Below are 26,720 nucleotides of genomic sequence, written 5' to 3' on the forward strand. Positions count from 1 at the left end.
TTTCATCCTGGTTATAAATCTCATTTTACATATTTAGTTTTAATTTCAATCTGACATTTGACATGTAATTAACGCTGTCCAAAAAGCAATCAGCATCAGCACAGATTATAAAACGGGTAGCTCAAATCAAGCAATCTGATTGGTTCAAAGCCGTGATATAATAACCATGTACAATGGCTATGACGTCTAATTCCTTTGCACAATAAGTATCACTCTGCTCTGAGAAAAAAAAATGTTAGACTAACAAACTGATGGCTGGTGAAGATCCCTTTAAGTGTACACTATATTTTGAATATTTTCACCGCTCTTTGGCTTTACTTTGCAGTCAGACAGCCTTTTTTCTGACGGGAAACTGAAGCCATTATCAGTGCTCTTCTTAATTCCACCAGGCTCAATTGACAAAAACAGACTTTATCCCGCAGAACATGGGAGTTGCTGTTCTACGGTTAGTTTGTTTGCGTTATTGTGTGCCTTTCTTTAGCACAAAGCAAATTAAATAGCCTTTGCTTGCTTCTAGTGATGGCGAATGTGACCTGCGCTGCATTCCATAGCAACCACCACAGTATGTGCAGGCAGCCAGCCCAGAAGGGCCTATTTTACTGTGAACCTATTTAATAATAAAAATCTATTTAAATTGGAATGTGACTTTAACTGCCATACTTGATGATCGTTTTATAAAAAGCAATAGCTGACGTGATCTATTGCTTAATTATATAAAATAGGTGTAATCTTCCAATGCTACCCAAGAGGGCATTCTTGACTTTGATTGCGTGTACTGCAGTGATTCAGCCTTCGGCATCATTACCTAATTGATAACCAGACTAAAGAATATTATCTCTGTTATTATCGCTTTTACTAACCCAAGTGTAATAGCTGAATAACCTATTGCCTATAAGAAATAAAAACTTTTAAAAGAGAAATTACTTGATTTCCAGCAATCAAGAAAGCACAGCATGCTTTATTTTATGGAAATCGTCAGCATAGTTGGAATGAATAATTAAGATTGCTTGGGTTAAAATACCTCCTCCATGCTATCGAGTTTCTCTGATGTCTTCCATTCATAGTCCAGGCACTTTATTAACACACAGACCTGGGTGAAATAAAAAAGTAAAAAATGTTTGCAACTATGTTTCTTGGTTTCTCTTCATGCCTAGTTAGGAACCAGATGGCTGAGGTTTGCTCATTTTAACAACGCAACAAGGGTCTAACACGGACATTATAAGGCAGCTCAGTACACCACTGTTTTTGAGCTGAGACACAAAATGGCCTGATGTATGAAAGCCCATCCTTTTGTGGAAATAAACTCAAGTATTAATTGCAAACTATATTTTGGCCCTGGTACGTCCTTCAGCTGGAGAAAAGTGGTATGCTGAGAGACTGCTTAGTGTTTAATTTCCCCAAAATACATGCTATGTTTTTATGCATTGTTTGTATAGCACGGTTACCAAATCTCAGCTTCCCTTGTGTTGACCTCTGCATGCACGCTGCAGCCCCAGCCTGTTCATTCCTCCTCACACATTCTGCTACAAACAGGTTGACCTTTTCAGCGCTGCCTGTGTCCCAGGTGGATTCTCACACCCCCTGTTTCCCCCAAAATTGGATTGCCTTTTTCCCTATCAGCCTATAGGAAATGGCCAAGATGTTGAACTGGCACTGATATGCTGCATATATATATACATATATATATTAGTTATATTAGGTTCAGAGTATATATACATATATACATACATATATATATATATATACATATATACATACATATATGTATACATATACATATATATATATATATATATACATATATATATATCGTATATATATATACATATATATATATATATATATATATATATATATATATATATATATTAGTTATATTAGGTTCAGAGCCAATTAGCAGAAACAATAATCGAAAAAAAGACTGTCACACCATTCCTATCTTCTACATCTTCGTCATCGTTTCTGTTTTTCTTACTATTATTACATTGCTAATATCACTCTCTCCAGCCACACGTGCAGAACACACATGTGAAGAGAATTGCATTTCCTTAGACAACCTCTCCAGGTGTACTCTGTAAAAACGTGTAGAAGGCTAAAGCGCTTTGGAAACAGTTGGGTTTCCACTCAGAAAGGGGCCAGGGGCCAGTGCGCTGAATGAAGAACTCTGTGTGTAGCTGGCGTGATTCACAGGAAACACTTCCCTGGATCAATGTGTTTGGCCTGGTCCTGCTACACGCTGGGTGTCTAGAAAGCTCAGACAAATAGCTGGAAAATGAGACATGCAGTGTTGAGAGACAGATTGTTTCCTCTCCACTGCTATGTTGGGAGGGGGGTGGGGGGTGGGGGGGGGCTGATTTATCTTCACCATCTCCATAGTCAATTGCATGTCCTGTTTTTTTTTCCCCCACACCAGTTTTGGTTGTACCAAATCACCCGGTGTTTGATTGAATAGGGAGGCAGCAGCAAAGCTGTTGTGTATAAATCCAACCCTGACCCTGTTTAGCATGTACAATCGAGAAATTATAGAGCTAACAAATAAACATGATAAATCCTGCCCTGTTTGGTTTAATAGTCAGATAAGCCTCCGCTTTTGCTTACTCACGCAGACCAGCAAAAATCAGCTAAACTGCATCTCCTTTCAGATTTGATTTCATTTCATGCTCCGAGTGTCTTCTTAGTGAGGCTTTTCCATCAGCTTTTAAGCTGTATTAGTTTTATTCACCTCCAGTTTTGTTCAATTGTACAGAGTCTCATTTCCTCTCACTGTTTCCACATTTTCTCTTCCCTTATTTTTTTCATGTCCCTTCTTTCTTGTCACCCTTTGACCTCAGATCATTGTTTGGGAGATGGATAGAAAAGGCTTTCATTGAGCTGCTCCATGTGCTGATTGCAGCACCTGAAATGGTGAAGATAATGGCCCAGTACGGGTCCAGCCCAGAGCAAGGGCATGAGGTGATAGTGTATAGTGTGACCAGCTTCCTGGTATTATAGACATTACATTATCTTAGCACTTCATCTATGTTAAGAGAAAGCCCGTTGTGCCATTTCTCTCTCAGGCTCTCTCTCCTGTCCAACCGAGCAGCGGGCTGGCAGAGGGGTTTTTTGTATTCAGTTGGGAGACACTGGCCAGTGTTTCCTTTGCCACACTTAGTGGCTGGCTGACAGGGGGCCCCTTTGACATGACCCTAAGGACCTTGTGGGAGATAACAAGGCATCATGATAAAACACAGATGCAATTAGTGGCAGGATGAAAGCTGGAGTGCAGATACTGGCACATGCTAGTAGGATAAGTGCATGCTGATGGAACCAGCTTGAGAGCTTTGTGCCCTCTCCGTGTCTTCAACAGTATAGCCTTGCTACTCACTGTCTCTATTTTTCCCCCACAGAGGGCATATTTATTTTCTGACTGCAGACTACCTGTGTACAGTTTTTGTTGCTCTGAGCAGATAGGTAGCAGGTTGTGCTCTGGGAAGCTGTGAAGGACTCTGCAGGCCTGCAGAGACAAGGACAGGGATACTGGGTAGCCACTAGTTGTGCCGGGCAAAGCCTCTCCAGAAGAAAGAAAAAATCCCACTGGTATGAAAATGGGACAGACTTCTTCTCAGAGGGCTACCTGATTACATCTGTTCAGTTTGCAAAGTGGCTTTGGTGATTTCATGGTTTAGTCAGAGCTCCTAAGTGCACACTTCTGAGCTATTCAAACATCAGAGCAAGTTTAGGCTGGACTTATTTCAATGAATGGATCTGACGCTGTGACAATTAGAAAGTTTCCCTAAGATGGTTTGCCTGGTTCAGGACCTCTGAATCACTGCCCACATCTTTGCATCTTATTAGACTACTAAATGGTTTACATTCCCTTTAAACCATTAGAAATATGAAAGGGATGACCTGTGTTTTTTGTAAATAAACCCTGTGATCCAATGAGAAGACTTGCAGCAATAGCAAGTCTGTATTTTTTAGATAAATTGAAATCCAAAAACTGCACAGTGATCATACTGTACACATTATGGCATCATATTATGAGCATTATAATGCACCAAACACTAAATAACTCACAGACCGAGGGAGGTGAGGATGTTTTTTATTTATTTATTAAATATCAATATAACCAGTTTGAACTGTAGATATACTCAGTGTCTGTATATGTCTTTGCTGATGTAAAACCAAATAGGCTAACTTAGATTCAGTGGTTGTCAAGTGTTACTCTGTGATTTAAAAATACCTGTGGATCAGTGTCAGAGTATACTATATCCACAATGTTCCACTTCCGGGATTGCTCGGTTCCGCCGGATTTCACTCATATAGGCCGGATATCCATTGCCTTGGGCTTCCTTTGTGTTGGCATTTTAAACTCTGGTAGATTTATGAGGACTATGGTTAACCTTTTCTCAGATCTCTGCAGGGTAAATCCAGACAGCTAGCTAGACTATCTGTCCAATCTGAGTTTTCTGTTGCACGACTAAAACAACTTTTAGACGTACACGTTCCACCAAAACAAGTTCCTTCCTGAGGCTATTTTGCAGAGGCGCAGTTGTTCCATACGGCCGACCAAGACGATTGTGATTGGTTTGAAGAAATGCCAATAAACCAGAGCATGTTTTTCTCCCATCCCGGAATGCTGTGTGGACTTGCCAGACCCTCCTCCGCAGCGCTGTGGAGGAAGGTCTGGCAATGCGAGACTAGTGTCCCAGTGTTAGCCTGGTGTTGGCAGGCTCCACTCTTGTGTTTTCAATTGTGGTGGTTGTGCGCCTCCTTCATTCACTTTTGTCAGTGCTTACCTTTAAGGGGTCAGACCTCTATCTATTAGATAATGTTCTACTGCAGCAGATGTGACATTGTCTTTAGCATTGTCTTTCTCTGGGCTGTGTTGAATAACAGTTCGAGACAGAGCTTCAGAGGTGAATGAAAAATCATACGCTGTACCCCTACCTTAATGGCCGACCATAGAACTACTAGTAATCCTATTTCTGGATCTCTTTTAGCAGTGTTAGGTAACGTCTACTCCTTTCAGTTGATTTTACCTCTCCCCTCTGTAGGTATTTGGTAAATTCCTCTGTTTTCTTGTAGCCTATAAGGTTGGGGAGATTTGCCTCTTCCGCTGATGAAATCTTCTTAGCCCAGGTTTGATAAAACAGCGTGCCTCACCTAAATATAGCCACCTGCGACTGCACAGCCCCAGTGTCAGTAATGTGCTTGCAGTGTGCCTGCTGGCTGTGCTTGGCAAAGACAGGGCCGTTATGACAGTTCATTGGAGCGGGTGACAACAAAAATAGGATTAACCCTTTAAACTAATTCTTCTTTTTTTTGTTCTCCTAGACACTTAAATCTTTCTGTTTGCCAACTGGCTTGTTTAAACCATTAGGCTGCTCTTTAATGGGCAATACACAGGCATTTATTTGTTGTTACAGATGTTCTCCTGTTAAGTGTGACAGGCTTTCATAGCCACCTCTTCCTAAGTGAGGCTTATGTAAAATTAAATGATTTCTTTTCTTTCTCATATAGCCTTTCATGCTTAATTTTCTTTCAGTCCTCATTTATGTCTTCAGAAATGGCAATGGACTAAATTAGGCTGTTGCGGTGTCAGTTATCTTTTAAGTTTAACTGCTACTTAGAACAGGTTGAGGTTGAGGTTACTGTACATTGGTGCTAAGACAGCTATGTGCAGCTAACATTCAGCTACGTTGGCAGTGAGCTCCAAACAGTAAAGTGAAGAGTAAGGTAATAAAATAAAGTAGTAAGTTAAATAATGGACACATTTTAAAATAAATGATAGAATGGTAACACTTTACTTGAAGTTTTCTACATAAGAGTGACATGACACTGTCATGACACTGTCATGACACAGTCATGAAACATGAACCCTAACCCTAACCGTAACCATAACCATAACCATAACTTGTCATGACAAAACCAAATGACACTTACATAAAGAAGTGTTATGGCATAAACGTTTATGACTTGTTTATAATATTTTATGACACGTTCATGACAGTGTCATGTCACTCTTGTGTAGAAAACGTCAAGTAAAGTGTAACCAATAGAACATTACATTAGAGTACAATATTAAAATAGACCTAAGCAGTAGACACTTTGCGTCAAACATAGATTTAGATTATGTGCCCTTAAACCACAGTTGAACAATGTGTGCATCAGATTTGACTTAGACATCAGCAACATCTAATGGCAGTTAGGTGGTTCCTCCAATGAAGGCCAGTAAGCATTTATACCGTAAACCAGCTTCTGCAGATAACGAAAACTGTTTTAAGGGCCACCAGGTTTTGTTTCAGTCAAATTGGATTTAGACAAGACTGGCCCCCACAAGAAGAAATCGCAACAGGATAATTCAAATTGGTAAATGTCAGCAAACATCACTGAGAAGTGACTTCATGGGGTCATGCAAAGTGCAATATTGTTTTATCGTCATAAAATAGTAAGTAAGTAGGAGGTCTGAGTGGATGACACCGGACACCATGACTCACGTACTGTCTTTTACAAATGTCTTTTAACTATGAAAGTATCATTTCTCTAAACTTACCCAAATCATTTTAGCTGACCAAATTTAACCAAACTGGAACCAGAGAGGTGACAAATCAGAAAACACTCACTCACACGACACACACACACACACACACACACACACACACACACACACACACACACACACACTCACACACACGCGCACACACACACACGACTGAATTAGCCTATTCAGAAGGGAAACTTTTTTTTCTTCTTTTTTTTCTCATGCAAAAACAGACACATTTCAATCATTTAATCAGCCCAATTCACATTTACAGTGCACATACGGTGTTGGCTGGTGCCCTCGTGAAAGTGCAGTTTGGGAGCACCCACTGTTCTTCTGCTGTTCCCATTCAGTCAGTGTGGTACAGAATAAAGTGAGGCCTTGTCATATGCTGTCTGTCACTTGTATCTGACATGACAGATGATCTGCTTGCATGCTATGCCATCATTCTCCCAGCATGGCAGCAAACTGATAGACATATCTTCAAGAAATGTAAAAAAGGCACACTAATGCACAACTAAAATCATATATCGCCTCTATCTCCCCTGTATTTGCGGGACTCTATATACCCTATTATTGTATCCCCTGTGCCCATCAATTGAAATATAGGCTACTCCTAAAGTGTGTGTCTCGGACTGTTTGTGGTGGCTCTCACAGTCCCTTTCAGGTAGCCTGGCTGGCAGGGTGATGAGAATGAGAGAGGCTTATCGTGTAGTCAGATGCACTCTGAGGGTGACAACATGTTCTTGCTGTCCCTGGTCACCCCACCGGAGAGCAGAGTGGGCTGTGGCTCTGTCCCTACAGACAGCAAAATGTCAGGGCTCCCTTCATCAGTACATTGCACTCTCAGCATCACAACAAGTTAGGTGTGAACTATTCTGCTGCCTCTTTTTCCCAATGTTCCCATTGTTTCTCTGCTTTTCTGGACCTCGTTTTCAAAGTTTTTTTGTCTACTTCCTTGTCGTGCAGACAGCTCTGATGTTCCCAGTGATCATATTAATTGTATGAACACACACACAAGCTCTGGACAGAGATTGTATTTATATCTTTTTATCATAACATGTTTTTATCTGATATATTCTGTTTTCTGCAAAGCACTTTGTCACGTGTATATTTTGTGCTTTGTCTTTACTACCAAATGCAAGCGGGATGATGGATTCCTGTAGAAAGAAATGTCCTAAAAAGTCAACAGCAGTTTCCGTTTCGATCTCTAATTATTTTCATACAGAAATTAAGACTTTAATTGCTCTAATAGCTTTAATAAATATAAACTGGACTTTTCACTTTACATTTACGTGGGGTTTAACATATTGCCAGTTTTGCATTTTTTTGTGTAGGCTACTTATCTAATAAAATAATATGAAGTTTTAAACACCTGGAATATCACCATGCTGCATTTATACCACCAAACAGCAGGAGTCAGTGATATGGGATTGTTTAATGCCTTTGAAATGTCCGCCTAACATGCCACACTCGCCCAACTGTATTTATAGAACAATGTTCTTCTATGTCAGGGTCCCAGTGAATAATAAAACACAGTAAATGGATCCTTGCTATGTTTAGGTGGCCTGACCTCCATTAGGAGGCAACCACAAGAGTGAAAAGGAGAAATCATGAGCATTTACACATGCATGCACGCACACGCACACGCACACACACACACACACACACACACATGCATGTAAAACCATAGTCTATACGTACTAGAGATGTTGAAATTAATCAAATAATCGATGCATCGAATCGTGGACATGGACGATGCTGCATTGATAATCGGCCGGGCCATAATCGATTATTTCTGTTTATAATTTAATGTATGCCTAACAACCTTTCTGTTTACATATTCCGTTATGTTTTGCACATTCAGGAAGTGCCATGTGCTCAGTGCTGTAGTTTTATGTATCCAATGTATTTAGTATTAGAGTACTGCAGAATGTTTTGTTTTTGGAAGCTTGAAAAGCTATGAATTAAATATCCTATATGGCTTTAATAGTAAAATGTATTTGACGCATCGTGATGCATTGAGATATCGAATCGAATCGCTGACATGATAATCGTAATCGAATCGGGAGATCAGTGAAGATTTACACCTCTAATATGTACACATGAAAACACTAACACTAGCTCTTTAAACATTGTAGTTGCTCAATCACATTATTTGTTTCAGGGGTTTCCTCCAACTCTATCGGACTTGTCACAGGATGTCGTCCACTAGTAGAAAAAAATCCAATGGTATCACAGAAAGCTGAAGGCAGAACGTACCATGCTGTGATTTGTTTTCTCTGTTTTTCCTGTTGGAATATGATGTATTTCTCCTTATATTAAGAAAGATACATTTTTACATGAGCATTCACGATGCTGCTGTTGGCCTAATCTTACCAATCCCCACACTCCTATAACACGTGAGTCTTACTCAAACAGTTGGCAGCAGTAGCTGTGTTCTGCCAGAGTGGAGTCCAGAGGTCTTAAACAGCATTCTGTCTTGTTATTCTTTCCGCAAACATGTTGAGAAGCTCTCTTCTGGCACTACTTTTTCTATTTCTTTTACTGTTCCTTCACTCTTTCATTCATGCCGCATCCTAACTGAAGCCAGATATCTTTGTCAGGCCCCACCACTATGGCTTGTCTTGTTCTTTTCTGGAGCTGAAAGATTGATGAAGAGTGCATTTACACAGCCAGGCTAGTGGCGTGGCTCACGAGATGGCACTGTTGGTTTGTCTGCATCGTCAGATCAAAGCCCATTTGACCATATACTATCTTCAATTCTATGGTATACTTCTGAAAATGGTTGCTGTTTGTTATAGATTTTGTAACAAAGAAGCTGCAGACATGCAAAAACACGGACATTGTCCATGTGAAAATAAGTATTATGTGTGGTTGAGTCATCACAGTTATACAAATAGCAAAACAAAATAAAGGCAAGGATTTGCGTTGGTGACTGCATTGAAAAATTGATTATCTTTATAATATTAAGGAACATGGCAATATGAAGAACAAATGTCATTACCTGTGTTTGCGTTTCTTCTTTTGAAGTTTTTCTTGTCCTCTTGGGCTTTCGGTCTTAACATGAGCAAACACAGTGGTGGCAAGGTCTGCCTAAATATAACTCCACTTGACAACATGCTGGAACAGTAGATACCCTTTTACTTTGAAGAATTCCAATTACTGTCACTGTTTCCTCGTGTGTGTGTGTGTGTGTGTGTGTGTGTGTGTGTGTGTGTGTGTGCAATAGACTGTGCAATAGACTTGAAACTGAGATGTGTGTCTAGTGTATATGTATGTATGCATGTGTGTGTGATGCCATTGTAAACTGTAACCCAAGCATATTACGACTCAAGTGTCTGTTACATGGTTTTGCAGTATTTTACAATTATTATTAATTTAACGTGATGTAAAATCTGTCCACAGATGTACATGTTAAATGCAATGAGACCTAGGCCTGCACGATATTGAAAAAAACTTGCATTGCGATATTTTTTTTCCCTGCGATATATATTGCGATATGAAAAAAAGACAAATTTTTACAAGAGGACATAAATAGCCCTATTTAGAAATACTAAATCATTCTCAACTACTGGAGTGATTTTGTAGGGGAGTGCATCTACATAGAAAATAAAAATGAAAAAGGAAATTTTCTTATGTGAACCAGTCTTTGTTGAACTTTAATGCTTTACAAAAACCAAAGCAAGTAAGTGCTGTGACTACTCTTCTGAAGTGATTTTGGAGAGGGAAATTAGGATGAAATACACTGGTTGACTGACATGACACCATTGCATTCATATAATATCAATCCAGGCTAAAGTGAATGATATTAATAATGCATGCGTGTTACTTCCTCTAAATGTCAGGTTGTGGTCGACTAGCGGGGCCTGCCTTGGTTGTTTGATAAATTGATTAAAATGGATCATGATTGTTGGTTTGCTGTGCATGCAGAGCCTGCATCTCACACTCTTGCAACAAACTGTGTATCCAAGAGCACTTAAATCAGTGTAAATGACGTTATATCAGAAACAGACTGCTGTTGTCGATTAGTGTTACGTTTCCAGCGTCGCAGCTCCGAACCATAACGTTAGTTGGGACAGACGCCTTGTTTCTTTAGGCTAAATATGTTAGCTTTAGCCTGGCTAGTAGCAGCTTTCTGCGGTGAAAAATGGCCGGGATATGTCGTGATTACGTGATTTAGTTTGTCTTTGCAGCGAACATAAAACACTGACTACTGTAGCTTCACTACCCACGGAAAAGCATGCGCATCACTGTGTCAGCGGCAGCTACCGCTTACGGTACTTTTCTACACACGGGAGAGCCTCACTTCTCATAACAACCCCCCCGTCGGACTAACGTTACGTCACATGACCACCTGTCTTAAAGGGGAAGGGTCGGCCGGTAACAATCATGGAAAAGGAGAACGGTGAAAGTTTACTTTTTTATCAAGCAGCAAAGAAGTTGTAGCGTCAACATCGCAACGTCCTGCGATGTGACTATCGCGCATGCGCACATCGCGATGTAGACGATGAAACAAAATATCGTGCAGCCCTAATGAGACCTCCTGTATCCAAATGCGACAAACAGACAAACATGGAGATTACAGTGATTTCTAGGGGTTCACGATTCAGAAAATGTCACGATTCAATTCAAAATCGATTTTCAATTAAAAAAATGATTCACAATATATAAATGTAGTTTTCCCATGTATATATATATATATATATATATATATATATATATACATCCTTAGTACATCCATGTGCATATATATATATATATATATATATATATATATATATATGAATCGATTTTTGGAATTCTATGAATCGATTTTGAATCGGTAGAGCTTGAATCACGATTCGAATACGAATTGATTTTTTTGCACACCCCTAGTGCTTTCCATCATCAATGTCTTTTGTTTTGGCTCCAAAATGCATCAGTAATGGTGTGTAGTCATGCTCACAGAAAGATAATAAAACATTGTTAGCAAACAAACTCTCAAATTATGCTATGAATCAGCTTGCCTTGCCTTCTTTTAGAACAAAGTGGGACATCAGTGATTGTAGTAGCATCAATGGGAATATCAAGGTACAGTATAAGGCTAAAACTACGTCAAATTATTGCCCTTCATCACAAGCATGTCTTGAAGGACTTTAAAGAGAAAAGGGTGTTTTAAATTGAACTAATCATCAATAAAATGATGAACTGTACACCATACAACAAAGCAATCAAATGGGGAAAAAAACTAAAAAACACAAGACTCTCATGAAAATCTCACAAGGAAAGAAATAGAAGACATGGTATATGATAGGTTATCTCTATCTTTATGTTTTTGCTCTGTGAGGCAGACAGTGTACCTGTACTGATAACTACATTTTTACTCAACTCGACATGACATGGGCCAGAGGACTTTTTGGATCAGGCTGTGTCATCCTGTCGAGCAGCAGTTCATTGTTATTTACTTCAACACAATGTGACTCAACCATGAAATCAATAGACATCAGCTGCAACAAGGAGGAAAGAGCAGTAATTACTTGCTGTAGACGTGCAAGCTTGCAGTAAAAATGCATATCCTACCCTGGTTATGTATGTGGCATCCTTTTTCCCCTTGTTTGTTATGGCCCTGCTCTTGAAATTGGTTTTGTGCAGAGACAGACCTTTGTGTCCCAGTAAAAGGTGAATGGGTAAATCACCCAAGCTCACTGGGCCAGCGTACCATGCAGAACCCCCTCTTGGTGCGATCTATGGAGTATCCAAGATATATCACCCTTAACACAAAAGAGGCAATCTGGATTCAATTACCAAGCTAGCAAAGAGTGCAATTTATATCCAAACTCTCAGGAATGGAAGACGAACAAGGGCACAGTACAGTTTGTAATTAACAGTTAACCCTCATTGACCTTTGAGTTGTGATTTACAGTACAAACAAACAAACTGGCATGGTGGGGAGGTTACATATGTATTGGTTATTACAATATCATTACACACTGTGTGTATACCAGTCCCTCCAGGATTTCGCGGCCTTTTTTTGAGATTGTTGCGGTCCAAAATGCCTGTTTTTTGCGGGAGCCTTTGTAAAAAAAAAATTGCGATAAAAGTTGCGACGTCTTTTGTTTTTTTGTTGCAATGAAGTTGCGGGGGACAGTGACAGTTGCAAAAAAAGTTGTGATTTTATTTGTATAGTTCTTTAAAAAATAAAAAAAGAAACTTGTTTCGGGGAGAATACAACTACTCTGGGCTGAGATTTCCTAGTAACCTTACCAAAAACGCTCAGGACGCTGCAAATGTTGGTATAATTTAAAAATGGCTGGTGGATTTAAGACAAAACAATAAGTTATTGAATGAATCAAATTTGAACATATGTGTCAGTGGCTTGTTGATCTTTACATTGTTAGTTTATTTCCTATCCTGGCCTGGGCTGGGACACACATTCATATGGTTTGATAAAGTACTTATTGGACTTTAACTTATCATTGCACTTACGATAACGAGCATAGCTGTCCTCAATTTCAGTTATCCAGTACGTCTCATCTCCGTTTTTTTTCTGCATCCACCGTGTGTGTTTGTGTGTGTGTGCGTGTCAGTCGCAGGGGGAACTGAGCAGCAGCCCGCCTGCTGCAGAGAGCCGACAGGATTGAAACAGCAGCAGCTTTTAGTTTAGTTTACTTTAGAGTGAAAAACGTTACAGCGTACATGATGTTAAAATGTATACAGGTTGGCAGGACGGTCTGAAATGTTTTGCGCGGTCTTTCGCTGTACGTTTTGTTGGTAAATGTGAGATGTTCGAGTCACACACGTCTCGTCCTCATATCAGAAACAAGGAAATTAATTTGGCGACGTATGTCATCCCGTTCTCACTCCCGCTTGGCCATTGGCTCTCAGAGTCACATACTGATACAAAGTCTGGCACGTGGGACTACGATTGGATGAAGTCGCGGGAAACTCCGGTTATTGGTCAAATTTGCAGAAAAGTTGCAGTGATTGGTCAAAATTGCGAGTCGCACCAAATTCGCGGTGATTGGTTGAATTTGCGTGAATTGGTGCGATCGCGACATCGCGAAATCCTGGAGGGACTGGTATACAGTCACTTCTACCGCACATGCACAATACCCAAAGTACCTAAGGTTAAAACAGGCTTGTAATGAGTCCCAGAGTGCGTCCCATCACTAGTTGTTTGCACAGTAAATCTGTGGTTAGATAGATAATGTTTGCCAAGCAGTTGCATTGTGTGTGTGGGTTGGTGTTTTGTGGTTAGGCCATTTTCTAAAAGTCACTTTTAAAAGATGGAAAGTGTAGTGTAAAATAATATAAAGACTTGAGCAGTAGTTCAAAGAAAGACTTGTGTTCTTTTACAATATGTTTACACACGATAATATAGATAGATAGATAACTAGTGTACAAAAATAGATAATTGAACAATATATATGATCTCAATGAGCCATAACAGCAAAAACAATTGGTCTGATTAAACAGAACAAGTTACGTGAAAAATACCTTTATGATTATCACAGAAAAAAACATCACAAGTGAACATATAACTTTATTACATCTGATAGAACTTTTTCACAGCAAACATTTAACTTGTCACAAAAGTACAAAAAGCCCAGGTGGTACTACAAACATTAATTACCTTATTATTATATTATGATCTATTCAGGTGTCTCAGTGAGCCATGACAGTGAGCCAGCATGAAAAATACCAGGATGCTGATAGTGAAGCAGCTAAATGGAATTCAACCATCGTTAATTTTACTATTACACTTTGACGGTGACATGTCAATCGCTTCTGTGAAACACATTATTGTCACAATAATAAGACATTGCTCATTTAGAAATGAATTACCTTTGAAATGTATTTTTTGACTTTGTGTGATGAGTCTAAGTTATAGAAAATAAATTATATATTTGTATTACATATTTGTTGGATGACTATAATATACATAGATACAGTAGTATATGCTTAAGACAAGGTGCCTTGTAAAGTTCCTGACACATCTTATTTTTATAGGCTTGAAAAAATGGCAGCTCTTCTTTGAAATGTGTTTTGCTATTGTACACTGTGTGATGCAGAGGGATACACATACATTATGTATATAAATACATCATGCTGTCCATATAGCTAGATAATTTGACTATGTTCTGACATCAGTATTCTCTCTTTCACCATCCCATCTCTGCCTTTCTCCATTTCTCTCTCCAATAAGGTTTTACTGGGACTTGACCATGCTACTGCTGATGGTGGGCAACCTCATCATCATACCCGTGGGCATCACATTCTTCAAGGACGAGCACACGCCCCCCTGGATCGTGTTCAACGTTGTCTCCGACACTTTTTTCCTCATGGACCTGGTCCTTAACTTCAGGACGGGTATCGTCAAGGAGGATAACACAGAGATCATCCTGGATCCGCAACAGATCAAGATCAAGTACTTGCGGAGCTGGTTTGTGGTGGACTTCATCTCCTCCATCCCTGTGGACTACATCTTCCTGATCGTGGAGACGCGCATCGACTCAGATTTCTACAAGACGGCACGCGCCCTGCGGATTGTCCGCTTCACAAAGATCCTCAGTTTGCTGCGACTTCTGCGCCTCTCTAGACTCATTCGCTACATCCACCAATGGGAAGAGGTAGGAAAGTGCACCTCGGTGTGTATAGTATATGTATAGTTGTGCTGAATGTTGCCCACTTTCCTGTATGATGTGTGCTATTTTGAGTTGGCCTTGGCAAACTGGATTCCCTGAATGACGACAAGTGGATTCGCACAGAGCGAAAATACCAAGGAAATCACAATGATTGACAATCATACGAGCATGCTATTTGATGAAGCTAGTCAAACACATAGGGCCTCACTTCTTAAATCCAATTATAATCCAAATGGTATTCCCGTGCTGGGGAGTTGCTGTGAGTATGTTTGCAGAGGTCTGTACCTTCCTGTTTTCCCTGGGAAGGAAATATGGATAGATGCTGCTTCTGATTACATCCACCCTTGAAAGGAGTGAAGAGGCTCTTTTGCTGTGCCCCAGTCACCAATAAATTGACGAGGCCGGGATGTTGATTAGCATTTTCCCTCTCTGTGCCCATCCAGCTAGCAATGGGACCACAGAGCCCAGTGAGGCATTGCTGCGATACAAGCATGATTATAATTGTGGCAATAATTAGGAACGTTCCAATTGCTCTCACTGGATGGATCTTGTTGTTTAGTCTCAGAGTTAAAAGATGCAAAGTAAAGCATCAGTGTCTCAGCGTGGAGTCAACAGGAAGAAACTCCACTAGAGGATAACAGTTTATGTACCTCCAGGCCCAGAAGCCATTTAACAGAAGGGTGTGTAAGCAGTCTATACAGCTCATGTATTAAACAGTAACTACTTTTTAGCCCAGATACATTTCACCCGATCACTAAATTAGTATTTTTTACATCAAGGAAATAAATTAAAATTATAATTTTGTAAGTAACACCTGTTACTGTAATATAAGTTTTGATAGTTATAGTATGCAATGGGAAATTACACATTATTTCTATAAAACATTTGGAACGTTTGGTTTCAGTTTACATAAAAACTATAAAAGCACATAGAATAGACCTGCTCCATAACAATGACTAGGGAATGTATTAATTGTGTTCTGCTGCAGCTTCATTTGGCTCTAGTATTACTAAAGAAGAGGGTAGTTTGTCTTCATCAAAACAATCAATCAACAAAACAATTATTTTAATGTGTAGGGCTGGGCAATATATCAATATTATATTATTATACTGCATTACAGTAAAGTTATGTCATTTTCTGTATTACCGGACAAGCTCTTCTATTATTTTTACCTTTACCCACTTAGTCATTAGATCTACATTACTGAAGGTTATTAAATCTCATTGTGAAGATATTTTGTTAAAGCACCAATTGTCAACCCTATAATATCGTCACAATATCGATATTGAGGTATTAGGGCAAGAATATCACGATATCAGATTTTCTCCATATCGCCCAGCCCTACTTTGTGGCATCACAGATTGGAGTTCTTTGATTTTATCTATGAAATGCAAATATGAATGACACATAATTTTGGTTCTTATTGACAAATACTAGCAAACTTTAAAATGATCATGGAACAATGAACATTTTCATAATTGAGATCCTTAACTTGGCTGTGTTGTTCTTTAAACTAGACTATTTTAGAGAGTGCAGAGTGGCTTGCTCAGGGTCAAATGAACAGAACATGTTTTTTTCTTTAAGTGTGAATTGCCTTTGCCTTAATTTCACATACTAACAACACTGTATTGATATCCATTAATTAGCCTGTTTGCACACTGTTGTCAAAATGCAGTGCCACTCGGTTAGTCGGTGGGTGTGTTCACCTGAGTTCATGACATTACATGGACAATTGGAAAGGTTGAATAGCAAGCTGATTGCCAATCAAACCACAATATCTCAAGAGCTGCCCACAGGCATTCTGAAAAGCTCCTGGTTTTCAAATATTCAGCTGGCACTGTGTGTAGAACAGTGTATGTAAGTGTGGCGATCATTAATCATGCATGGCCTCTGTAATGCCATTTCAAAGAGAGGAAAAGTTCAAATGAATCACTTGGGGAGAATCCCTTTGCCACTTTGGGCCTCCATTCATGCCGGATGTTGTACTTCTGAGGCTTAAGTGAAGGCAGGGATACATGCAGTTGAGGCCAGCCTTCATTTGAATAGGGTAGACACGCTGACAGTGAGCTATCACATGTTCAGCCTGTGCAATGAGGCAACAAAGAAAGGAGAGGAGAGACAAAGATAAGGCAGAAGGAACTAAAAGGAAGGAAAAAGCAGTATAGCCTGCCGAACTACCTGTCTCGAGCTATCCACGATCGATTCCCCACCCCAGACTAGTCCTCTGTTTTAGAGGGAAAGGAAGACCGTAAAGCTGTGTTCGAAACCATTCCCTATCACGCAAATAGTGCACTATATAGTGTTTTCGCCATTTTGTAGTGGTGTTCGAATTCTCTTAATTTCATTTACTATATAGTCCACTATAAAATACCCACAATGCACAGCTAATTTAAGTGTACATATAATGTACCCTACATTTTACTCCCATATACCACAATGCAAAGCGGTCGTGTTTTCCCAGAGGAGAAGAAGAAGCTGAAACACCCGCGAAAACTGAAAATGAAAAATGGAGCGGGCTTCCGTTTCTAAACAGTGGAATTGTAACATGTAACATACTGTATATACAACCTTTTATTATTCTCCTGAGTAGTAGGTTTGTTTTAGGGACCTATTAGAAGTATTTCTGTTTCGATTTGTTGACGTGTTGCTGGGCGCGCCCGCCTCCGTCACACAAATAACCGTCACATCTATTGACGCAACGATACTTTCAGTGAGTGTCCAAAATCCTGCTTGGTGGTTCTCTATATAGTTCACTATTTAATAAACACTATACAGGGAATAGTGAGTGAGTGAATGAGGGAACGGTTTCGAACACAGCTTAGGATGAGAAGAAAACAAGGACTAAGAAAAAGAGGACAAGGACTTTGCAGGACAATGATGACTACGAACAAATCACCGAAATCACATGCCAAAAGGAGGGGACATTACACGCACACAGCCAGATGCCATTTACATGTCTTGTGTGTGTGTGTGTGTGTGTGTGTGTGTGTGTGTGTGTGTGTGTGTGTGTGTGTGTGTGTGTGTGTGTGTGAGGTTTGCTGATGAATGCTACTTAGGCAGACAGAGTGAAAGGCCAGCTTTGCCTCAGCGCCACAGTACTCCAGATGCAACCTCACAGAAATGTCATCTGTCAGTGCAGAATAACTTGTCGCCAAGATCTCATCACCTGACTGACTTTTTGACTTTTCCTATTGACAGCTACACTTCAGACAACGTGTATGTATCTCATCGCCATTTGAATATTTTGGTAACACTTCACACACTCTATTTGTCGGGCATATTGAGCTTTAGAGAGAAACATCTGCGCTTTTATACTATACTGTCCTGCAAAAGTTTTATTCTGTTCTTACTTTTTCATAGATAAATGCACAGTATTACACAACAAAATACATCAACTGTAAAAAGAATTGAAGCAGGATCCTGGTGAGCCATGACCCTGTGCCATTTTTAGCCCCTGTAATATCACTGTGTTCAGCGGTTCTTGCCACTAAATATGGCGCCCCAATGATGCGCACTTCTCTGACATGGCAGAATGATGTCCCGATGTCCTCCAAAAAGCAAAGCAGATTTTTTTACTCATATTTCACAAGTATCTACAAACTATAAATAGTCATGCACAAATTCATGTGGAGTGTTATTGTTTGAGTTTTATTTCCTCCTCAAGAAGTCACACAGAGGACACTTCTTCACTTCTGAATACAGCTCAGTGAACTGTACTGCATGGTTTAGAGCGATACTGTCAAATTTTAAAAATAGAATCTTCTCTCATGTACTCTCTGCAGTGAATAAAGATTTTTAGAACAAGACAAAGAAATAAAACTGAAGAGGTATCAAGATACCAAAATCAGGGACAAAATCAGGGACAAAACAGAGCTCAGATGTCGTCAACGATTTCAGGGATTGGCCAAGACTATGTCTGTTTTTAAATTTGTCAAAAATATTATAGTAGCATAGAGGCCATATAGATACGGCTAATCATTTGCTACACATCCTCACTCAGAAAATTGCACCAGTGTGACCTGCAACTTTCACAGCAATAGGCCAGTCCAACACATCATAAATCTGTTTCATTATCCTTTGGGGACACTTAGCTCACTCCCACACGTAGTATCATCCTCAGTCATAGCTACAATAATTCATAAGTGAAATAACAACATGTCTGAAAGACATAAAGGTGCTCAATCTACTGATGCCTCCTTAGAACCAAAAAAATAATCTTTAGAGTTCCCTTGGCTTTGGTTTTATGAAACAGCTTGACAGGTCAACGGAATGAATCAAAATCTGACATACACATACTGGCAAATACTTAATCATTGAGTGCATTGCAATCAATATACGAGTCCATTCATTGTAATATATGTGCAGTATGTGGAGTGTGTTTTCCTGCATGTTGAGTGTATGCTGTGCTTTTGCTGGCTTTGTTGACATGGATTGTAATTGCGTGTCCTTAGAAGGGCATAGTGTGCTAGTAGCCTGAAGCCTTTAAGCGTGATGCTTGACCCCCAAACTGTTCCAGAGGGGCTTCACAAAAGAGTGGAGTTTAGTATAGCTACAGTATCTTTAGCAGCTACAGTCGGAGCAGTAAAAGGCTTGTCCACGGATGACTGTCTACCAGTGTGTTTTCACAACTTATTAACATCTTCACAATCTGGGAGGGACAACATGTGAATTTGAATACAAAGCACAAAATGCTCCTAGGACGTTTCAGCAAGTAAAATGATGTCTGCAACTGCTATCATATATCATCTTCACCTCCTCAAAGACTCTAATCCGAACACCAATAACACCATCAGTGCTGTTTTGCATAACTGAAGTATGATGCCCCGATCCCCCACCAGCTCATGAATCTCAATCTAAGTCCTTTTTGTCACAGCTGTCATAAATTTGCTGATTGCTTCCATTTCCTCTCCAAACACTCCAGATTAAAGTTCTTCTTTTACAACAGAATGTTGTTAATAAACAAGGAGGTTTTGGTGCTGGTGGCTATATGCCAGTGATAACACTGTCATCCACTGGATATCCATCTCACACACACACACACACACACACACACACACACACACACACACACAGCATACTGACGTTATGGCGTCCTTCCTGTCTCCCTCTTGTCAGCTTCGTCTTGTCACTTTTCATCGGGATAAAAATAGGACTGTGACCGGATCTTCTCCTCATTGGAGTTGTCTCCTGTTGACAAACCAGTGACTTGGATGAGATTAGTCATCCTGCTAAATAATAGATAATAATAGAAACAAAGCGATATGTTATTAAAATGTTCAGGTGCTTTGATAGAAGTCAGCCATGTGGCTGCCCCGTGGGTCTAGAGAAGGAGTGAGGCGCCTTTCATTTCCACCCAGTAAATCTTTACAGAAATATTTAAATAAGGTAAATCAACTAATCAGCCTCCCACTCACTGACCCATTTCCTTGGCCAAGGACTGGTCTTTTAGAGATAAGAAAGGCAGGAAGAATAGATTTAATGGGCTATTATTGAGTGCACAATGAGGCTTGCCAGCAACAGTGACAGGTCCTCAACATTCTGAATGAGCCTTGTGTGACATCAATACCCACTGTGGATTTGCTTAAAAAACTATTCCTAGGATTACACAAAAAATGTGTAATCCTGCACAAACCCAATAGCGCATCTTGGTAGGTAGCATAGTGAAAGTGTTTTTTGTGATCCGAGCCCTCCAGGCTTGTTTAGACAGATGATGGAAGGGTGTTCCCAGTGGTCCACTCCCAGGCCTACTTCTCATTCTCCGCATGTGCTTCATCCACCAGGACAGCATGCATGAGCATGACATTTTGGTCGAGGATTTATAGTGAGAAATCTAACCCCTGCCCACAGCCTGCTCCCAGAATCTGCCATCATGTGGGATGATTCAAAATAACACTGAGACATGCGTGGATTGATTTAGATGATACACCTAATTACTCATCAAAGGGAAATCATGCCTCGCTCAAAAACAGGAAGATGCAGCATGTGGCAATTAACAGAATATCTTGGAAAAACAATACATGCAATTAAATTAGCACTATTTCTAGAGAAAAGACAAATGACATAAAAATGTCCAGCGTATCCATCAGAAATCTTTTATTTGTGTTATGTAAAATGAGAAGTTGAAATGTACATTCAGTATGAAGCTCAACCTTAGCCACTGTTGCCTATGTGTTTTAAACTGATCAGTAACATTCGGCACATGCGTTCCCATTCATATTTAAAACCATGTCTTTGTAGTACAAGCAGATGATCATGAATCAACACACTGAGCTCCACTGTGTCTATATTTACACGATTAATGTATTTGTGCATTAAACACAAATATGAATTATTGGAGTTGTGTTCTGATCATGATGTTTGGAGACAACCAATTTCTGAGACAATGAAAGGCAGTTTAGCATCTAACCAGAAGTGCAAAAAGCAGAGTAATGTACAGAGTAAATTGCGAACAAAATAAAAAAAAGTATAAATTATAAATGAAATATTTAGTGTAGCTAATTATTTAAAATAAAACTGCTGCAGAAATGTAGTTTGTACAATTGAACTTAATCAGTACATGAATAATGCGATACAAATTAAATTAAACCTAACAACTTTAATAATAAAGGACATCACTTGTGCATACCAGTAAATCTCAAAAGCAAAGGGGCTTGGGGTGGAGATTTAAGGTAGACTGGGCATGTGTTGAGGTTCAGTTAACAAAATGGTGTCAGACAAAACAATATGAGTGAAGAATTTTGCTTTCTCTTATGTGTCTGGTCGCCATCATGCCCAAACATTCATCATCATTAGCAGGGTGAGCAGCAAACACCAGATGCCTCGGTATAGTGCTACATCAAATGTGTCTGGGCAGCTACCATCAGCACCAAGGGACATATGCATCTATTCTCTCACCTGGATCACGCTCTTCTCACTCCATCTGTTTGCGATGACTCGGCAGATGCCTTCACCCACTCTGTGCCTGTGTGGGCCTGATCGCTGGCTCACAAGGATACAGATTGCTTTATGACTTTAGTGCGTAACCCTGTTTTTGACCCCTGTCTCGTTTATTGGTCTTTATTTTCTGGTTTTATTTGTATGTGAAACACTGTGAATATCTTTGGTGTATCGCTCCCATAGGAAGTAGTATAGAAAAAAATCTATTTGTGTTTTTTGCAATTATATGTAAAACTTTATGGATACCCTTACCTGGATACCGGTATATGTAGCAGCCAACATGACATCATGACTTTGCGTAAACATACACCCCACTTTCCTAAAGCCAAGAGGCGTGTTATCTGTACGCATTTTCAGCTGTCCGCGTGTATGTTTACGTTGTATACAGCTGACTGCAGTCTGCAACGTCTTTCTAAAGCCACGTGGCGTGTGGGGGTTGGGTTGAAAAGAAAAAACGGTTCGGATTAGGAAAAGAAGAACGAGGTTGAGTTTAGGTTGAAAAGAAGAAACGGTTGGGATTAGGAAAAGAAGAACGTGGTTGGGTTTAGGAAAAGAACAAATGTGGAAAGGAAACATCACACGAGGGACACAAAGGAAACGCCACACGCCGGATGCAATCCCCGCTCTCCTGTGTGAAATTCCTGTGTTTTACTCATCTACCACCCCAATCAACCTCCTCGTGGAGATTTTCGGCCTTTCATCCGGCGTCAATTCACACGCAATCGCAAGGTAATGTAAGTCAATGGAGGCTAAACGGCGTTGATGAACACGCGAAATAGCGAGTATGCGTCTTTATAACACGCAAATCATGGCATATGAATTGGCGTGTCATACATACGCCACTTCATGAGATCAGTCTGATAGCAGCAGTAGTAGTAGTACTACTAGTAGTAGTAGACAGCAATGGTAGTCAGCAGGGTAAGAGAGTTTAGTAATCATGTTATTTCTAGCAGCAGTGAATTAATAGGAGTAGTTTTATTATCAGTGTTTCATTTCCATTTGAATTTCTTTTGCCTCGTAACATTGACTGTGGTTGAAGTGGCTTTTCCCACACAATTACTGTTTATAAAATACAGCCTCCATCTCAAAGTGCTTACAATTATGTAACGGCTATTTCATTAGTTGCATTTATGAAACCACTATTCATTATGGCATTGACTTCCTATAGGTTATGTGATGTGACCCATGTTTTTGATTTAAAAAAGGCAAGCAGATATGAGCATGGCCTCTCATATGGAAAGGCCTAACGAGGGCAGCGAGAGTAACAACAAGCTGTTGTGTTTCGTCTCTGTGCCCTCATCAATCAAAGCTCTCTTGTTTGTGCTGATGCTAATACTGCCAGTCTCACTCTGTGTCCCTATCAATTAAAAGAAAGTGGTCAGCCATCCATCCTCATCCATGTAACACGCCGTGTTGTGAATATGCAAACGGTGCGTGAATTCACATTGGTGCATTTGTGTTCAATACTGTATGTCTGCATTTTTATAATACAGTACATGTGAAATTACACAGAGCACAGACGTCCTGCTGTATGTGGCTATTTTTTAATTTACAAGAGGTGACAGAAACAAAAGGAAGAAGACATACAGAGAACTCATTTCTTTGCCTCAGAATAATCATCCTTTAACAACCTTCTAACAGAACCCATCCTGGGAACAATTTTTCTATAACTGGAAGGTCTGTTCCTGCTTGGCATGGGTGTATTTGAATTGATTACAACTGTGAAGGGAGATAGGGGAATCACCGTCCTCCGGTTTCAGTAAATTTTTGCTTACAAACTGGAGATTTGCATGGCATTACCCGTGACACTTCTCATGGGCTTTATTCTCCACACAGTGGAGAGGTGCCAGAGGTCTTTCGAGGGCACATTTACAGTAGCAATATGGCAGTTTTATGTAGAAGATATTATGTAGCAGGAGTTATTGTTAAACAGAGTCATTCAGGCTGTGCTATGAGAGATTGAAATTAATTTTGTCCTGCTTCAGAAATATACTGCCACTGTAGAGAGTACGATAGTATTCAGTATGTTGACAGGTTCAAGGCCGACCCCACACAAAGCAATGCGACAGTGCATGACACACCAAAGACAGTAGATCATTCCATGCCGCATCAGAAGAGTAATTTCCCAAAATGAGCCAGTGCTACGCACCATTTTAGATGATAGAGGTAACACCTGTTTATCAAGCTCAAAATGAATAATGTTTTTTTTTTCATAGTTGACAAAGGGCTGCTCCAGCAATTTAGTATCGTAAATCCATAAGTTTGGGGGACTCACAAGAGACATATTTTTTAAAAGAATTGATGCAGCAGGGGCAAGTATCCTGACTTTTAGTTTTTAGATGCTCCAAAAATATATTACATCCTACATTTTCCATAATGCAACTTGATAGAGGCTTTCATCTGTCTGGTAAACGCCCACATCTATCAAACTGCCAAGTGCCCAGTTTGTAAAACAGGCTTTCTGTAAAAACAAATGTCTTCATGTAGGTAAGATAACCCTGATGACATAACTATGACATCATCAGGGTTATTTTCTCATATTTTAAAAAGCTTGAAATGATATTGTTTTCACACGCTGTGTAGTGCCTCCCAATGACAAGTAAGCTCATTTTGATGTGTGCAGTGTCATTTTAAATGGACTGCATTTATAAAGGGCTTTTCTACCTGTCCAGATAAAGCACTTAACAATTTGCCTCTCATTCACACACACTCCCACTCGTGTGTGCCATGCAAGGCACCTGCCTGCCCATCGAAAGCAAATTAGGGTTCAGTGCCTTGCTCTAGGACACTTCAGGCAGGAGGAGCCGGGCATCTAACCATCAACCTTGTGATTGATAGCAGAACGTTCTACTCCTGAGCCACAGCCGCCCCCCTTACATTTTTGTCCTTTATCAGACCGAGCTGGAAACAAAACAAATTGGAAAAAAAAAACAAATCCGTTAAGACATTTGACATTTTATATCTCCACCCTAAACCTAAATATCCTGCTTTTACATCTACAAAATATGCAGCTTCTTCTGGCAGAGAGCTTGAGGGTAAATGTTATATTGCAACGGTAATTATGCCAGAATCTCAAATGACTACTTTTAAAAACAGTGATTTGAAATGTAAACAATACACTGTGCGCTTGTAGGCTTTATATCTTTGTCAATCCTTAATATCCCAGGAATTGCTGTCTTTGAATTCGCATCCTGCTTAGCATGTTTTTATAGATTTAAAAGCAGTCTGTGTTTTTAAAAAGCTTCCCTTTCCTGTCTGAATTTGCCATTTCACAAATGAAATATATGGAAGTATGTCATGATTTATTCATTCGCCACAGAGTGAATTTAACACTTTAATGTTATGGAATGCCATTTCGGCTCCAGCAGGAACTTCAGATAACATAGATAGCATAACATATTTATCACCTTGTTGAAGAAAAGAGCTGTGAGCAAAAGTGTAGAAAATTAGGGAATTTGGTGGGTTGAGCGAGAAAAGGTGCAGCTGAGTGAATGATTCAGCTTAGGTGATGTAAAAGTGCTGAAAGCTAAACATTTTGAACAAGAGCCCAAGGAAAGACGCAAAGGGACAGAGTGGTAGAGAGACAAGTTGTGTTTCAGTGTGTGTGTGTGTGTGTGTGTGTGTGTGTGTGTGTGTGTGTGTGTGTGTGTGTGTGTGTGTGTGTGTGTGTGTGTTTGTGTGGACAGACAGGGAGTGCTCGAGAGGGGATGTCTCCATCCACTCTGAGAGAGGCTGGCTCCCCTCCTCGCACGGCACATTTTTTTTCCGGATAATACCTCTGGGTTCATGCTGGCCTGTTGACGGAGCTAAATTGATGTGATTTGATGGTGCAGCAGCACCCACACTATCCCCGACAAACACCACACTGATCCCTGCCAGCCTCCTTCTTAACACGCACACAGAAAAAAAAATACACAGATGCGTACTCACATTTGTATGCATTCAGATGGAAACAGACAAATAAACAAGGCCCATGCTTTAGGAATAAGTGCTGTGATTAAACTTTGGATGACAAATATGTTGATGTCTTCATCTTCCTCTTCATCATTACCTACTGCTGAGCAACAAAGTGAAGATGGAATATCCCCTCTCAGTCACAAGCCCTTAAAAGGCGCTGAGTGGATTTTAATAAGGAGTGGAGCGGTTAGCAGTGCACACTGTGGTCTTCAATGGGATTAAGGGGCTTTGAATGGTTGAGGCCATTAAAATCTACACAAGCCCAGAAGTCCTGGAGTGTCTTATGAGTATATTTATCATTAGGATTAACAAACCCAGCCTGTGAATGCTCTCACCCCATTGAGCACAGCCACCTCTACCCTTGTGCCATTATTGTGTGTGGCTGAGTGGCTGATGATAAGAGTGATTCAGCAGCAGGGGAGATAAAGCTCTGGTCCCAGTATGCGGACCATCCCCAGTGGACCGTTCAGCAGCATCTGCATCCACCTACTCATCTGTGTGCTATGTAAACATCTATGGTGTTTTACAGGCTAAGTACATTGTTGTCCAATAAACTGCAAACCTTGTGCATGATGTGATCAAAGAATCGACCCAGAAGTAGTTGAACTGCTTATGGAGAAGGAAAATCCCCCATTAAGACGTTTAGGTGTGTTCTTTGTAATCAAGAGAGATTTCAG

General features: G+C 40.0%; 1 protein-coding gene across 1 annotated transcript in view; it reads left to right on the top strand.

The window, feature by feature from the left end:
• The window catches only part of hcn4 (hyperpolarization activated cyclic nucleotide-gated potassium channel 4), a 66,033-nt gene that overhangs the window by 7,137 nt on the left and 32,176 nt on the right, over window positions 1-26,720 (top strand). Inside the window, exon 2 of the mRNA XM_078258063.1 lies at window positions 14,712-15,135. Coding sequence (XP_078114189.1) covers window positions 14,712-15,135 — 424 coding nt within the window. The remainder of the gene's footprint in view (window positions 1-14,711; window positions 15,136-26,720) is intronic.

This window comes from Sander vitreus, chromosome 1 (assembly GCF_031162955.1).
Source record: "Sander vitreus isolate 19-12246 chromosome 1, sanVit1, whole genome shotgun sequence".
NCBI lineage: Eukaryota > Metazoa > Chordata > Actinopteri > Perciformes > Percidae > Sander > Sander vitreus.